Genomic DNA, 15,570 nt, shown 5'->3' on the forward strand with positions numbered 1-15,570 from the left:
ACTAACCCAGCCCTGAACTGGGGGGGTCACGGGGTCTCAGCAGGCCTGCCCCTCCACAGCCTGTGCCAGGGCAGGTGGGAGAATAGGATCGTCCAAGGGGCTCCCTCCTCTGACCCCCTCCACTGTGCTCAGGGCCCCAGGGGCATTCTGACCGAGGTGTGAGTGTCACCTGCAAGCTGCCACGGGACACTAGGGACCGTGACACTAGGGCCCGAGTGCTTGGGGTGAGATGGAGGTGGGCGGAGTCTTAGGAATGAGGTGTGCCGAGGTTGCATGGAAGAACAGGCCCTGTTTCCTCTGGATTTCTGGGCCGGGGTGCGGGGCCTGAACCCCGGATTCCCGGGGCACACCGGGACAGCAGCCCCGGAAGAGGGAGCAAGGTCCGGCTGTCCAGCAGGCAGGGGGCCAAGGCACCTCGACCTTGGGGGGCGTGAAGCAGCCCATCCTGGAAAAGGCACAGGGACAGGCAGTCTGACCAAGGGAGACCGGGACCTGTCCTCCACTTCCGGGCGGCAGTGACCAGCTCGGCCGGTGATGCCAGGCTGCCACTCCCAGGCGGGCTGAGCCCGGCGGCCGGCGGCCCTAACAAACTCGGAGGCTGAGATGCACACTCGATCTGGGTTCCCCGCCAACCGCCGCCGCCCCCAGGACCCGCGAAGGGCGCGGCCGTCCGCTTCCGGCCGGGACCGGAGGTTCCTGTGAACGGCGCCGTGGTCCCCGCGCGCGACGACGCACTTCCGGCCCGAGGGGCCGCTGTCCTCACGGCTTCCGGCAGGGGGCGCCGGGGCCTCGGGAACGCTGTGCGGGTCGTTAGCCCTCGCGCATTCTGGGAGTCGCAGTCCTGCCTCCCCGCCTCCTCTACAGAATCAGTTCCGGGCTCTTTTCGCGAAGGAATGTCGTCATTTCCGGGGAAGGGCGGCTAGGCAGGGGGCGCATGCGCAAAGACTACACATCCAGACAGGCCTCCGGAGCAGCGGCCCGGTGCCTTGTGGGAGATGTAGTGCTTCAGGCGCGGAAGCCCCGGCGTTCGGCCGGCGGAGGACTCGGTTTCCCAGACGGCCGAGCGCAGCGCAAGATGGAGGCGGCCAGGCCGCGGTGAGCCGGTAGGTTGTGGTGAGCCGGGACTCGGGGAGGCCTTAGTGCGCAGTCCGCTGCCTCGAGCCCGGAGACTTCGACGTGCTACGTGTCCCCCGTGCCTCGAGGCCTGGCCCTTGGGACTGAGAATCTCATGAGGCCCGGACCGTGGCCCACCCAGCCCGACTGGGCCCGCGGGACCCAGGCCCCCGACAGGGAGAGCTCTCTGCGCACACACAGTGGAGAGAGTCCAAGCTGTGCCTCCGAGGCGGGGAGTCCCGCTCCCTAGGACCTGGCCTGCCCGGACTCGGGCCCTCAGAGACCCCGCCCCCGAGCCCCCCAGGCCCCCAGCTCGGACTCAAGTCTGCCATCTAGTGAGCTCACGAAGTTCTCAGAAGTCCATTAACAGACGTCCGGACCCCGTCCCTTGGGGCTCGAGCCCTCTCTCCCCGCAGTGTTCTCAGAGAACTGCAGCGTGAATTTGAGAAGTAGGTGTCTGCTTGGATCTCCATCTTTGCCTGCGTGATCCTGCGTGACGCGCAGATTATGTCCCCTCGCTGGCCCTGCCAGCTTCCGAGCAGACACCGCGGGGCGCACCCCGTATCCCCCTTTCTCTCCTGGAGGTGTTCTTCATTTGGGTAGTGGTGCCCCAGAGGAATGGAGATCTCGCCTGTGTTTGACCTGGTGCAGGGCACTCAGACACCCTTCTCGTTCTCCGGGCCCAGCCCTCGGTGGGTGCACCAGCAGCGGGCCACCGAGGGCGAGGGAGGCTGGGCGAGCGGGAAGGAGCTGGCGGACGGATGGCTGAGTGCAGAAGGGTGAAGCTGGGCTGCCCTCTGCTTCTGGGGACACAGGCTGTCAGGTGCCTGGCCACACTTGCCCACTAATCGGGTGTCCACAGCCCTCCTCTGCTCCGCTGGGAGGGTGTGGGGAGTGTGGAGCGTTGCAGGAGAAATGAGCCCCTGCAAGTTGCTCTAAGAGCTGCAAGGACTTGCCTCCGCCCGACGGAGCTGGTCCGGGTGATCACTGACACCCCGTTCCTGAGGGCGTGACCCTCAGATACCAAGGACTTGGCTGCCGACCTCCAGAGCTCCCAGGGCAGCTCCCGGCAAACAAGACAGATCTTGCCACGGGCCAGGCAGGTGTCCCCGTCTTCGTGGAGTCCTCACAGCGTGCCCCAGTTTATACGTGACCTCACCTGGTCGGCGGTGGTAGTGTGGAGGACAGGCTGCTTCTGGCCCTGGGTTCAAGCCCAGCCCCACCAGCAGGCCCATTAGCCTCTTGAGCTAGACTTAGCTGGCGAGGGTCGTTGGGACGGAATGAGGTGACGTGTGCAAAGGATGGACTCCCGAGCCTGACCTGTGCTGGGCGCTCCGTAAACCCAGGCCCACCCCCGGGGTCTTGGCAGCGCTTCTGCATGTTCCCTGTCCGGTCTGATGGTCCGCTTTTCCTCCCTCAGCCACGGTCGGGCAGCTGACCAGAGCCATGCCTAGAGGACTTCTGCGCTGAGGCCACCGCCCACGCCTCTGGCCGCCTGTGCCCGCGCTTCACCTGCCAGCACTCCGGTGTCAGCGGAGGCACCCAGCGGACAGGAGGTAAGAGGAGGGCTTTGGGGAGAGGGCGTGATTCCAAGGCCACGTGTGGGTCTGCAGGCGAAGCCCGTTTTAGACGCGTGCGGTGCTCAGAAACAAACTTCTGGGCTGTTTTGGTGTAGGTGCGTTGTGGCCGGAGGACACATGGCTGAGGTGGGGGCCGGCGAGCCCTCCCCTGGCGTGGAGGATGACACCCTGCCTTCCGACACCGTTTCCCTCAGTGACTCGGATTCTGACCTCAGTCTGGCTGGCAGTGCCGAGGTGGAAGCTCTGTCTCCGGCGGAGGACCGGGAAGACTCTGGTCCCGACGAGCCCCCCTCGCCCCCCAGGGACCGCCCCGCAGCCGCGGGCCAGCCCTTCCGCTTGCGGGGCACAAGCTCCACCTTTTCCCAGCGCAGCAGCAGCATCTTCGACTGCCTGGAGGGGGCAGCCAGGCGGGCCCCCCGCTCCGGGGCCCACACTGACGCAGGAGACAGCGGGACTTTTAAGCAGCCCCCGGCGCCCTCAAGCCAGCTTCCACGGGAGGGCCCGGGGAGGACCAGTCAGAGCCCTGCGCCCCCAAGGGTGCCCCCCGTCCCTGACTATGTGGCCCACCCTGAGCGCTGGACCAAGTACAGCCTGGGGGACGTGGCCGAGGCCACCGAGCAGAGCAACCAGGCCGCTGCCCTGGCCTTCCTGGGTCCCCGGAGCCTGGCTGTCCCCCGCGACTGCGCGCCCTCCTTCAACCAGGGCCCCTCCAGCTGCGGCGAGGGGAGAGTCATCTTCACCAAACCGGCCCGAGTGGGCGAGGCCCGGCTGGAGAGGAAGAGGGTCTTGGGGAAGGCAGGAGAGGCGGGCGGGGCCGAGGGGCCTGTGGAGCTGGCCCATCTGGCCGGGCCCGGGAGCCTGGAGGCCGAGGAGCAGAGCAGCCCGCGTGGGGGCCTGCGGGAGATGGGCACGCCCGAGGGAGCCACCCCCACTGGGGCAGCGGCAGACCCCCCAGGAGTGAAGACGGTTGGTTTCCATGGTAGCAGGAAGCGAAGTAGGGACCACATCCGGAACAAGAGTGGCAGCCCTGAGGCCCCAGGTGCAGGGTCTGACCGCAGAGACTGCCCGTGACTTTCGGAGCCCCAGCCCCTGGGAAGGGAGCCGGTGGGCTGCCTGTAGGTGGTGCCAGGGGCTCTGCCTTGTGCTCAGGCAGTGGTCTCTGGAGCAGAGACCTTGCCAGGGGTACGGGCCCCGTGTGGGCACAGTGGGTGTCTGTGGCGGGACAATAAAGTTTCGGGTGTTCCTCAGGCTCGCGTCTCTGTGTAGGCCCCCACCTCCCAGGACCAGTGTGGCTGGAGCCTGCTCTGCCCAGCGACCGCCCATTCCCACGCGAGCCTACCCAACTTTGGGTCGGGCTTGGAGAGTTTTGAAATCGCCACCTGCGTTCGTCAGTGGCAGGTCCCTCCAGAGGGACTGAGGTGACCTCTCCGTGGTCCAGAGCAGGAGGCGGAGAGGGCCCGGGATCCTCCAGGGCGGGTCCGCAGCCTCCGGCCTCCAGCCTGTTCGCAGACCACGAGGCGGGGGGCGGGGGCGGTTGATGAGCTCAGTCTAAGGAGGCCCGAATGTGGACAGGGGTGGGGACGGGCCAGCTGGGCAGCATTGCCCCTCAGCTTTTTCTCAAGCTATGCGCGAAGACGAGCGGTGTCCTGGGACTGTCACCAGGACCGCTGAGTTCTGTCAGAGGCGTTGCTGGCGCAGTGAGCCCGACAGCAGAGGAAGGTGGCTGGGGGCCGTCACAGCTCTCTTGACGGGCAGCAGGACTAGGGGGAGTGAGTCAGCCATCCTGGGGGCTGCCCCAGCCGGTCCTGCCTTTCCCACACCTGCTCCGGGTCTCCGGGCCCCTAAGGGAAGGAGGGCCTTACCTAGCCAGCCTAGCTGGGGGTGCACAGGTGCCTGGACCCCAACCCCACAGAGCAAGTAAGCCGTCTCTCCCAGCCATGAGCTCTACTGACTGGACCCGAACGCCATGAGCTTTACTGACTGGACCCGCAGCCACCCCTGGGGTCCGCTTTGAAGTGCCTGGGCTGCAGCCCTCGTGTGGGCGTGTTCCCCAAGCTCCATCTAAGATAAACCAGCTTTTTGGGGTGGGGGCAGCGTCCTGGGCCACTTCCCCAGGCTGGACACCATCCAGCATTCACGCGAGCTGTTGGGGGCTCGGGGATGGGAGCCGACACACTGAACACTGGTCCCAGGATTGAGAGGCAGAGACTGGGCACTAAGGTTTCAGTAACAGGTTAGTGTCTTAGCAGAATACACAGGGGGGGAAGGGGACAGCTGTGGGCCGTAGACCGCTGACCCCAGATGGGAGGTGCCTGCCGTCCTGGCCCCGGCCAACTGGTCCCGAGGCTCTGTCCACGGGGAGAGGCCTGCGCAGGGCCGAGTTCCCCAGCTGAGGGAGGCCACCGGATCTGGCCAGAGGCCCAGCCCTGGGCTCTGGGGAGGGCACGCCCTGTGCCGACAGCCACGTGGCTCAGATATCTGAAGGCAGCGGACCAGCCTCTGGGTGCTCCCGGCCACCCAGGCCCTCTCCGTGGTCGGCAGCACACTGTCGGCTCCCGCTGCCCGAGTTCCAAGGGTCTGGTGGGGAAGGAAGGCCACTCAGCCGCTGGGCGCCCAGCGAGACAGGCCCCGGGAAGAGAGGGGGAGCCCCCAAGAGTGGAGCATGAGACGCGGTGGCCCTGGTGGGGACGGCTGACCTCAGGCAGAGCCTCAGGGGTCCTCGAGGCCATAGCCCCCTGCCTGGCTGGCAGTGGCCTGACAAGGGCCATCAGACAGGAAGGCAGGTGACAGAGCGCAGTCCCACGTCCCTCCCCTCACGCAGCCCTCCCCAGACACACACACTTACTGGGGGAGGCGCCGCCCTGGGCCAGCGTGTCGGCCATGGAGGACAGGAGCACCGTGCAGTAGTTGACCTGTCCGAGAGAGAGGCATCCGGGGGGCCCCCGGCTGAGCCCCAGAGTTCAGGACAGCAGGGGGTGTGGGCGCCTTCCCACCTCCTGTCCTGCCTGAGTCCTGCTGCCCAGGGCCTCCCTCTGGCTGCACTTGAAGGAGGGAGCTGGAGAGCGAAGTTCTAGCCGTGTACGTGTACGTGTGTGTGTGTGTGTGCGCGCGCGCATGTGCGTGTAGAGTGGATGGGGGGTGCTGAGCGCAAGAGCCTCTTTGGGAGGGCGGGGTAGGGGCGGGTGCTAAACGCCCAGGGCCCTGTCCCAGTGTTGGTTTGGACATGGGGGCAGAGCTGCCGGCCCTGGTGTCTGCTTCGCCACCTACCTGCGACTCCAGACCCCGGATGCGTTTCTCCTGCTCTCTGAGCCCCCCGAGGTGCTTGGCCAGGAGGTCCACCCTGCGGCAGAGCAGGTGGGCAGACGGCTGCTGATGGCCGCAGGGCACTGACCTTGGCGAGCGCCCTGCCCTTGTCCCCTGTCACTCAAGCCCTTCAGCTGGGTTCGGGGTCCCTGAGGCCTCTTTGGGGGAGTGGGGTGCTCTGGCCCCCCTCCCCCCGGTCTGGTCCGTGGTGCTCCTGCGTCCCCCTGCACACGGTGGTAGCTGAGCAGCCTCCAGAGAGGCCAGGGCTGTCTGCCCGCAGGCAGGAAGCAATGCGGGCCCGTGGGAGGGCTGGGGTTCCACTTGGGACCTGTCCCCCAAACGTAGGGCAGGCAAGGCCCTAGCGGAGCCCTGGTCATGGCCGGGAGGCCAGATGCCGCGTCCCTGACAGTCGGACACAGCCCCGCCCTCTCGGCCTCCGTTTCCCCCCTCGGATCCCGGGGCGGGGCGGGGGCGCCGCGCACCTGTGAGCCGTCTTGCGCAGCGCCTCCTCCGCGCTGCCCTTCCGCTGCTTCTCCCGCTGGCTCAGGTAGTTCTCCTTCTGAACCGCCTCCCAGATGACCATCTTCTGGTCCAGGGGCTCCGGCAGGTCTCTCTCTGGGGAGGCGGCGCGGCAGGAGTCCGGCTCCCAGGGGGCCCACCCGCAGCCCCGCTCACCTACCCAGCAGGCCTCACGCCCCGTCCCCAGCCCCTCCACACGCTCGCCCAGGGCTGCGGGGCCTCACCCAGGCGTGCCCGCTTCAGCCCGGCCTCCTTCTGGAAGACCCTCTTGAGCAGCAGGCTCAGGTGGCTGAGCAGGATGAAGGGCGGGGCCAGGGCGGGGCGCTCTTGGTACTCCACGATGAGGTGGTAGCGCTGAAACTTCCAGAACATGTCGGCATTGCCTTGCACCACCTGGAACGTGTAGCTGCGGGGCGGGCGTGTGGGCGGCGGGGTGCGCACGCCCCCCCCACCTCGTGCCGCCTGGAGAAAGGGGCCCCCACCCCTTCACCGGCCGGTTTCAAATCACTGGGTTGCCGGTTGCCCTGTGCGGGGTGTGTCAGAGTGGGGGTTCCTCAGGGCAGTCCCTCCTCCCCCGCCCCCCGCGCTGCTGCATGAGCCCAGGCTCTGGACACCAGCAGGCCTCAGCCTCCGCAGACCCAGGCCCTGCTCCCCTCTGTGGGGGACGGGGGCGGGGGAGGGAAGGGGGCATGCACAGGGACTCGGACAGCATCGCCCCGCCCCTGCCCCCACCAAGAGCCACACCACCTCCTGGGGACCTGCCTTCCTTTGCCAGCCCTCCAGTCCCTGCCGGAAGGAGAGACAGTGTTTGGGGTGCCCCCCACATCCAGGCCTCTACCTGCTGGGACAGCTAGGACCCAGAGCACCAGGAGCTGGGGTCGCCAGGGCCACCCGCAAGTGGACGAGTGGGGGATGCACCTGAACATGGCGATGAGCAGGTTCATGAGCAGCACGTTGGTGACCAGCAGGAAGGTGACCAGCAGGAGGATGACCAGCCAGTTGGCGTAGAGGTTGGGGCAGGCGGGCGAGTCCTCAGGCAGCAGTGGGTGCGTGGAGCAGTTCACGCGGGCTTCTGAAAGGGAGGGGCGCTGTGGGGTGGCGAGGGCGGCCACGGGCAGAGGCCCTCAGCTAGCGACGGGACAGAGGACCTGGTGGTAGTACTGAATGTCCCCACATGGGACACCACAGTCCTGAGTCAGCCAGACGGATGACCAGCCTAGTGGCACTGGCCCCACATTCTCCCTCCACCAAACTGTCGTCACAGCCCCGGCCACAGGCTCCCGAGGCAGCGCTGCGGCCCTTGGGGTGGGGACAGAAGGCCGGGTGTCTGCTGGCTGCCTCTCCCCACTCCCAAGGCTGTGCTCACAGCCAGTTCGGGGACGGCTGGCCTGGGCAAGGGCGGCCAGTGTCTCTCATGCAGGACTTCTCGGGGTGCCTGCCACAGGGAGTGTCACCTGGGCTCAGGCTGAGCCATGCCCTGGTCAGGGGTGTCCTGAGGAGCAGCTCCAGCTCCCCCTGCAGGCCTCCATCCCTGCAGGGCCAGCCCTGGACCCCAGGACAGGGAGTGGGGAGCAGTGGATGGGAGCGGGTGGGCACGCAGGCCCATGACGGCCCTGGGTGCGCAGGGCGACTCTTTATTAAGAGGGACGTGTGTGTGACCGTGTGCAGGCGCCTGCACAGGCTTCTGTGCTGTGACTGAGTCCAGGCGCCCCTGGGGTCTCTGTCTACCCGTGTCTGCCCACGCGCCCCCTCCACGCACGTGTGTCAGGCCGTGTCTCCGTCACTGGGACGTCCCTCTCCTCAGCTCTCCTGAGTGACCGAGTGTGCGGAGGGGGCGGGCCCTTGCGGCCCGCACGGCCCCCTCCGTCGCCTTCTTCTCCAGCTCTGGCCCGGGCTCCTTCCTGACCCTCCCGTCTCTCCGCCCAGGCGGCCGACGTGGGCCTGGCCACGAGCGTGCGAAGTCGGCAATCTGTCTATAAAAGCAGCTCCGTGGCCCTGAGACCCTGAGCCACCATGACACGGGGCCATGTGGCCGGGCTGGAAGTCCAGTGGCCCCTGGGCCCGGGCTCCAGGGAGGAGCCTGCCTGCCGTCAGGGCTCAGGCCCGGCTCCCACCCAGCACGGGGAGAGCAGGGCGGCACCCTGGGCCCAGCCCCGCAGGGCAGGGCCACCCGAGCCTCAGTCCCCGCTCCCTGCTCGGCTTGTCGGTGGACCCCGCACCCCGCGGCACAGTAGGCTCACAGCTGGCCCCGCCACGCTGCTCTCTGACTCCCTGTGGGTCTCCGGCCACTCGGCCACGGGGTGCTGCCAGCCTTTCTGAGGCAGCCCTCAGAGTGTGGACCCCACGGGAAGTCTGCACCCCTCCGCCCTCCCCGGTGACCCATCCTATATCACTATCCCCATTCCAGCCTGGGGCTGGGGCCGGCCAGGCCACAGATGTGGTTACTGTGGCCGGAGAGACCACCCAGCACTGGAGGCCCGGGGCCTGTGTGGACGGGGCGGTGTCGGGGGTCATGGCACCGTCCCTCAGCAGAGGCCATATGGTGAGGGCAGCAGAGCCCAGTTTAAACTAATGGCCTGGAAAACTGGTGCCTGTGGCCGAGCAAACACGGGGGAGTCACAGTGGGGGGTGGAGGACTAAGGAAACAGGCCTCGAGGAGCCCTGAGTCGGGTGGCAGTGTCCGTGGCGGCGCAGCACCCCCCGCCCCGTCCCGCCAGCCCACCCCCATGACCTGCTGGCCCCTTAACAAACATTTACCGCAAGCTCCTGCCTCATCAGCTGCGAAGGTCTGGGTCAGACCTCAGCCACACGGTGTGCCAGTGACTGTCCCGTGGCCCCCTGGGGGCCCCCCCTCCGTGCCCAGGAGTGTCCCGCTGGGCTGGTGCCCTGGGCCTCTCACACTGGCCCACCCTCTCCTCCTCCTCACTGAAGCCCAGCCGTCCCAGGGGTCTGCACTGGTGTCCCTGTCCCCTGCAACCCACCATCAGGCAGGTCGGCTTCCAGCACTGTGCCTACTGTGAGACGTTCTCGGGACTTCCGCCAGCCTTCCGCCCAGTGCAGAGGCCGGCTTGGGGGCACCACGCCTCAGACAGGCCATGCGTGACCATGTTGGGGTGGCCCCAAGAGAAGCAGTGGTCTCGGGGACAGTTTGGCAGCAGAGGCCTTCCCCGCAAGTGGCCCAGGGCTGGGTGTGGGGCCTCTGGTGGATGGACAGGTCATAGGGAGATGGGCTGCCCAGCAGGGCCGTGCAGGAGGGCAGAGGCTCGGGGACATGGGGCCAGCTGGAGGGGCCCAGACGCCACGCGATGGTCAGGTACGGGCTGGGATGGCCCCTGCCTACTTCCACAGCACCTGCCCATCCCTGCACTTGGCACAGACCACCCCAAAGCAAGGCTTGTCCCCCCAGCCCCGCAGGAGACCAGCCCCTGCCCACTTCAAGGCCTCCTCATGTCCCAGCCGCCAGCGTGAGGCCCGAGGCGGGGGGCTCTGTGGCCTGGTCCTGTGCGAGTGTGTAGGGTGTGGGGACTGGCCTCAGGGACTTCCCCGCCTTCAGCCAGCTCCTGGCCAGGGTCTCACGTAAGCCCCCCCAAAGGCCCCTCTTGAGGGCCACGTGTCCAGGGTCCTACAGAAGGAACTTGGTGCACGACTCAGTGTGACTACAGCCCAGCTGGAGCGCCGCGCCCAGCCCCCTCACCGCCCAGCGGGCTGGTGCTGACCGTCGATCTCGTCCAGCGGGATCTGCCCGAAGATCTGCAGGTAGGGCCGGTAGAGCACGCGGCGGAAGACCCACTGCAGGCGGCTGTCATGGGGGTGCAGCAGCGCCTGCGTGGCCACGCCGTAGGCCACGAGCCACACGCTCAGGAAGAAGAGGAAGAAGAAGACGTCCTTCATCTGGGGCGGGGCGGGGGAGGAGCATCAGCAGCCGGCGGGGTCAGAGCAGGGGGCGTCGCCGACCGCCCAGGGCCGTGGGGGGCAGGCCAGGGCTCACCATTCGCTCCACAGCGATGATCTTGGGGCCCAGCTGCTTGTGGATGGCGAAGATGTGGATGAGGCGGAGGGTGAACACCATGAAGTCGATGGCGAGGACCGCGCGTCCGGCCTCGAACGCCGAGGACAGCATCCTGGCGGGGGAAAGCGGGCTGGGCGGGCCGCGGAGCCGGGCGGGGGAAGGCGCTCCCCCAAGACACGGCAAGCAGGAGTCTTGAGTCCCCAGGAGGACCCATCCTGAAGGCGACCCTGCCCGCCGACCCACCCGAGGCTGCCCCCGCAAGACCCCAGGCCCCACAGACCTGCAGATGACGCCGACGACAAACAGGAAGATGGCCACCATGTCACACTTGTTCCAGTTGTCCTCCACGTAGAGCGCGAACTTCTTCACCAGGTGCACGTCCTCATCTGTGAAGAAGCCCTGGCAGGGGGCCAGACAGTCCACTGATAGCTGCCTGGGCTGCCACCTCGCTGGAGACAGCCCTGGCCAGACGAGGCTGGGATCGGCAGGGATCGGGGCCTAGTCTGGAGCGGGATCAGGGTCCAGTCTGGAGCAGGATGGAGGCCCAGTCTAGAGTGGGATCGGGGCTCTGTCTGGAGCGGGATCGAGACTCAGTCTGGAGTGGAATTGGGGACCAGTCTGGAGTGGGTTTGAGGCCCAATCTGCAGCTGTGGTCGTGCCCTGTCTTGAGGGACTAGCGGGGTCTGTCTGGAACGATGTAGCCCAGTCTGGAGGGGATTGGGGTCCAGTCTGGAGCATGATCGGGACTCAGTCTGGGAGGAATTGGGGACCAGCCTGGAGTGGGATGAGGCCCAGTCTGCACCTGTGGTCAGCCCAGTCCCGAGTGGGGACTGGGGCCAGTCTGGGAGGGACTGGTCCAGTCTGGAGCGGGACTCAAGACTTAGTCTGGAGGGATCGGCCCAGTCTGCAGCTGGAGTTGGCCCAGTCTGGAGGGGATCAGTGGCCAGTCTGGAGCGTGGGATGGGGGGCCCAGTCTGGGAGCTGGGGTAGGCCCAGTCTGGAGTGGGGATCACAGCCAGTCAGGAGTGGGCATCGGGAGCCCAGTCTGAGCAGATCGACCAGCCTGGGAGGGGATCGAGGCCTGGGCTCGGGATCTGGGTCAGCCCAGTCTCAGAGCAGGATCAGGCCTCAGTCTAGAATAGGATCGGGGCCCAATCTGCAGCTGGGTTGGCCCTGTCTGGAGTGGGGATCAGGGTCCAGTTCGAGCATGATCGACCAGTCTGGCGGAATTAAATCGGGTCTGGAGGAGATCGTACCAGTCTGGAGCGGGATTGGGGGTAAAGTCTGGAGCATGATCGACTCAGTCTGGAGTGAATTAACCGTCTGGAGTGTGATCGAGGCCCAGTCTGCAGCTGTGGTCAGCTCCAGTTCGAGGGGATCAGGGGCCAGCCTGGGAGCTGGGGTCGGCCCAGTTCGGGAGGGGATCGGGCCCAGTCTGGAGTGGGATCGGGGCCCAGTCTGGAGTGGGATCCAGTCTGGAGCTGGGGTTGGCCCAGTCTGGAGTGGGATCGGGGCCCAGTCTGGAGTGGGATCAGAGCGCAATGAGCTGGACCCACTGCTGACCTGTCGAATCTCCTCCAGCACCAATGTGAAGACCCAGAAGTAGAGGGTGACCTCAGGCCCCGATGGCCCCTGGGGAGGTGGCTTGAAGTCCACCAGCAGGACGTAGGTGAACAGGAAGAGGAACGCAAAGTACATGACCACGTTCCCCAGGAACACGGTCACAGGCGCGCCCCAGAACTTCCGCCAGCGCGTGAGCAGGAAGGCCACACGTGGGCCTCGGCTGCCCTGAGTCCTCGGGGCCTCAGCCGGCTCCTCCACCCTGCATCACAGAGGAGGCCACGGCCAGCGGTGAGGCAGTGGCCAGGTGTCCCACAGGAGGGAGTCCAGCCTCCCAGCTGCCGCCCCGCCCACCCTCCTGCTGGCCCTTACCCACTGCCCGGGCTGCAGAGCAGGCTCTTCTCCGTGTCCAGGCTGTCTAGCTCCTGTAGGTCCTCCAGGCCTGTCCTCAGTGGGACCTCCTCACTGCAAGCACAGAGGACCGTGAAGGCCCATGGGTGGGACAGCCGGTGGTGCCCACTTGGCCCCCGGCACCCAACCATCGAGGAAGTGCGGGGTGCAGCAGGGAGGGATGCAGGTGGAGCCCACGCCGGTGCTGCGCCAGCCGCCCCCGACCGACCTGAAGGTGATGAGGTTGGTGTAGAGGAGCGCAGGACAGAGGAAGGCAGCCAGCAGCCGCAGGATGGACGTGCCCGAGGCCATGTCCCCCCACCAGAGCCTGGTCAGGAAGGCCTGGAACGAAGGCAGCGGTGCTGGCCTCCCGCCCCACACCGCTGCCCACACTGCACCCTGGGCCGGGTGGGCACTTCAGGGCCCAGCCGAAACCTCGTCCCCTCAGCCCTGCCTCCTGGGGCCCCATCCTGGGGGGCAAGAGCCTTCGGTGCAAGGAGGCCAGGCTCGGGGTCTGAGACCCGAGGTGGGAAGGCCATGGGGCCCACGGAGGGAGCGGGCGGGTGCCTTCTAGGAATGGAACACCCTCTTCCTGTGTCCCCCACTCTACACGGCTGGGTCTTGGGGCGCGGGGGCACGGTAGCTGCTCTCTGGGGAAGGTCGGCCTACTGTCTGCCTGCCCGCCTCACCCCGGCAGCCCTCCGCGAGGCTGGCCGCTCACCTGTACCCCGTCGTGGGCAAAGAAGGCCTTGGTGTCGGCCTCGGTGGCCAGGTGCAGGCAGGTGGTCCTGCTCCAGCCGCGCGTGCGGCGCACCAGCAGCGCGAAGGCGCGGTCCTCGCTGTTGCTGTAGCACTCGGAGAAGAGGCCTGCCCGAGGGACCAGCCGCTGGCACCGGGCGCCCGCCCCGCCCCCGGGGGGCCGCCCCGGCCGGCCAGGCCTGTGACACGTGGATGCCGACCTTCCTCACCAGGCCCTTCCGTCTCTGGTCAGGACCGTGGGAGCCTCGGTCACCCTGAGCATCTCCCGTCCCCGCCACAGAGCCCCGCACTTGCAAAGGCGTGGGGCTGCGTGGTCACCACTGCCTGGCCACCAGTCCCTCCCGGGAGGAGCCCACAGGCCCAGAGGGCCACCGAGGTCACCCTGGGCCCCTGCCGTGGGGTCGGTCTGACGCCAGGCCCCGGCTTACCCAGGGCCAGCTGCTCGTATGTGGCCTGGCACGTGCTGTGGCCCGCCTCGGCCTCCACGTCCAGGTGCGACACCTCTCTGAGGATCTTGCAAGCGGCCAGAGCAGCTGCCACACCCTCCTGGCCCTAGGAGACAGTCCGAGGAGGCCGGCCCGTCGTCCCCGGCCCCCTAGCCCCAGGACCGCCGCCAGGGAGCCCGGCTGGGCGAATGTAGCTGCCGAGGCCCCTGCTCACCATGGCCCAGAAGTAGGTGGCCATCTCGTGGCGGCTCTGTAGCACGGCCCACAGGAACAGGTCCCTCCACGGGTTCTCACTCTTCTGGCTCAGGTCCAGCAGCCACTTCTGGCCAGCGGGCCTTCTGGCCGGCCCCCTCTCCTGCAGGACAGGGGTGTCAGCCTCCGGCGCGGCCCCGCCCCAGCCCCCGCCGCCCCGCGTACCGCCTGGTAGAAGCCCCGGCAGGCGTCGTGCAGGAAGTCCTTGAGCACGCGGGACACGTCGTGCAGGGAGAAGGCGGGCGGCCCCCGGGCCTGCGGCGCCGGCCGGCCCTCCTCGTGCTTGCGCTGCAGCAGGTCAAAGAGCAGGCTCTTGGGGGGCACGGCCCGGTACAGCTGCTGCAGCCGCCCGTAGGTCAGGAAGTCGGCCACGCTGGCGCCGTGGTCCACGAACAGGCGCACGAACTCGGGCTTGTTGCTCACCAGCGCGTCCATCATCGCCTCCTCCAGGTCGCAGGACTGGGCGGCCGCGGGGACAGGACAGGGGGGCGTGAGGGGGGCCCCCGGCACCGACCCCAGCTCGGTCATCCAGCCCGGCCCTCTGGGTGGGGCAGGCACCGGTAGGCAGTGCTCAGGGCCGCCGAGCGTGTCACAGTCCCTGAGGCTTTGGCGCGGGCCCACAACCAGAGATAGCTCGGCCCGTCCTGCCTGGGAGGTGGTAAGCGATGTGGCAATCTGGGGTGTGCCTTGCCTGCCCTGGGAGAGGATGGACCCGCCTGTGGCCCTCGGGAGACCGCCTGCCCCCTCCGTTGGCCGGAAACGGGGCTCCAGGGCGGGCAGGGCACCTTCCACTCTACGTCCCCATTGAAGATCTCGCTCTTGGCGATGTCCACACGGTCCCAGGCCACGGCCAGCTTGAGCTCGTCCAGGTAGTCCTGCGCCTCCTGGCTGTGGCTCTTGCAGGCTGCAGGCAGAGCAGGCAGACGGGATGAGGGCGAGGCCAGCGTCCCTCCGGAGGCTCCTCTAGGTGTGGCTACTGGAACTGTGCCCCGGTTCACACCCTCTGAGTAACGGTGAGGGGCACAGGATGTTGCAAGTCCCCTGGGAGCCGGTGCCGGTGGCACCGGCGGAAATGCCAACAGGCCGGGGACAGCGAGCGGCCCCTCCCTCCCTGGGCCTGCGCCCAGCCCCATGGCACGTGCGCGTCTCCAACAAAAAGCCCACTAAGCCGAGAAGGGGAGACAACCCATGTCCACCGACGGAGAGATGAAATGTGGCCCTTCCCCCGGGGACTATTACTCAGCCTTAAACGGGAGCGAAGCACGGACACCCCGCCACGTGGCTGACCCTTCAGAACGTCGTGCGAGGGAACGGCCACGAGTTGTATGACCCCACTTATTGGGAACGCCCTAAATAAGCAAATCCGTAGGGACAGAAAGTAGGCAGACTGGTGGCTGCCAGGGTCTGGGGTGACAGAAACGTAGGAGGAATTAGTAGCGATGGATGCAAAACCTCGTGAATATACTAAAAGCCACTGACCTGAAGACTAACTAGCTTTTAAAATTGTGTTAAAATATATCTAACATGAAACTTGCCAAATACAGACCTCACAGATGTGCGTGTCGACCTCATGCAGACACTGTGGTCCGTATCACTCTCGCTGTGATGTGTGTTGCCCAGGTGAGCACGGCGTCTCTCT

At 67.2% G+C, this 15,570-nt stretch overlaps 2 protein-coding genes across 4 annotated transcripts in view; one reads left to right on the top strand and one right to left on the bottom strand.

The window, feature by feature from the left end:
• The first annotated feature begins 114 nt into the window (after positions 1-114).
• On the top strand, positions 115-3,941 carry TSSC4 (tumor suppressing subtransferable candidate 4). Of its 3 annotated transcripts, none has more exons than XM_039840351.1 (3): positions 115-1,103; positions 2,534-2,669; positions 2,789-3,941. In XM_039840351.1, exon 3 carries the CDS (start codon positions 2,811-2,813, stop codon positions 3,762-3,764), a length of 954 nt encoding a protein of 317 aa, XP_039696285.1. In that variant the 5' UTR covers positions 115-1,103; positions 2,534-2,669; positions 2,789-2,810; the 3' UTR covers positions 3,765-3,941. The 3 variants fall into 3 exon arrangements, with proteins under 3 accessions (XP_039696285.1, XP_039696286.1, XP_039696287.1); XM_039840352.1 differs by lacking the exon at positions 115-1,103 and adding an exon at positions 1,110-1,805; XM_039840353.1 differs by lacking the exon at positions 115-1,103 and adding an exon at positions 1,110-1,562.
• An 862-nt stretch (positions 3,942-4,803) lies between these two features.
• The window catches only part of TRPM5 (transient receptor potential cation channel subfamily M member 5), a 16,435-nt gene continuing 5,668 nt past the window's right edge, over positions 4,804-15,570 (bottom strand). The window contains exons 11-27 of the mRNA XM_039840325.1: positions 14,717-14,835; positions 14,097-14,390; positions 13,894-14,034; positions 13,662-13,785; positions 13,196-13,341; positions 12,704-12,816; positions 12,457-12,549; positions 12,088-12,346; positions 10,805-10,923; positions 10,504-10,636; positions 10,232-10,406; positions 7,434-7,587; positions 6,740-6,921; positions 6,479-6,611; positions 5,961-6,033; positions 5,539-5,605; positions 4,804-5,270 (exon numbers count right to left, since the gene is read on the bottom strand). Of these exons, the coding sequence (XP_039696259.1) occupies positions 5,164-5,270; positions 5,539-5,605; positions 5,961-6,033; positions 6,479-6,611; positions 6,740-6,921; positions 7,434-7,587; positions 10,232-10,406; positions 10,504-10,636; positions 10,805-10,923; positions 12,088-12,346; positions 12,457-12,549; positions 12,704-12,816; positions 13,196-13,341; positions 13,662-13,785; positions 13,894-14,034; positions 14,097-14,390; positions 14,717-14,835 (2,432 nt within the window). The 3' untranslated portion in view covers positions 4,804-5,163. The remainder of the gene's footprint in view (positions 5,271-5,538; positions 5,606-5,960; positions 6,034-6,478; positions 6,612-6,739; positions 6,922-7,433; positions 7,588-10,231; positions 10,407-10,503; positions 10,637-10,804; positions 10,924-12,087; positions 12,347-12,456; positions 12,550-12,703; positions 12,817-13,195; positions 13,342-13,661; positions 13,786-13,893; positions 14,035-14,096; positions 14,391-14,716; positions 14,836-15,570) is intronic.

The sequence above is a fragment of the Pteropus medius genome, unplaced genomic scaffold (assembly GCF_902729225.1).
Source record: "Pteropus medius unplaced genomic scaffold, Ma_sr-lr_union100, whole genome shotgun sequence".
Lineage (NCBI taxonomy): Eukaryota > Metazoa > Chordata > Mammalia > Chiroptera > Pteropodidae > Pteropus > Pteropus medius.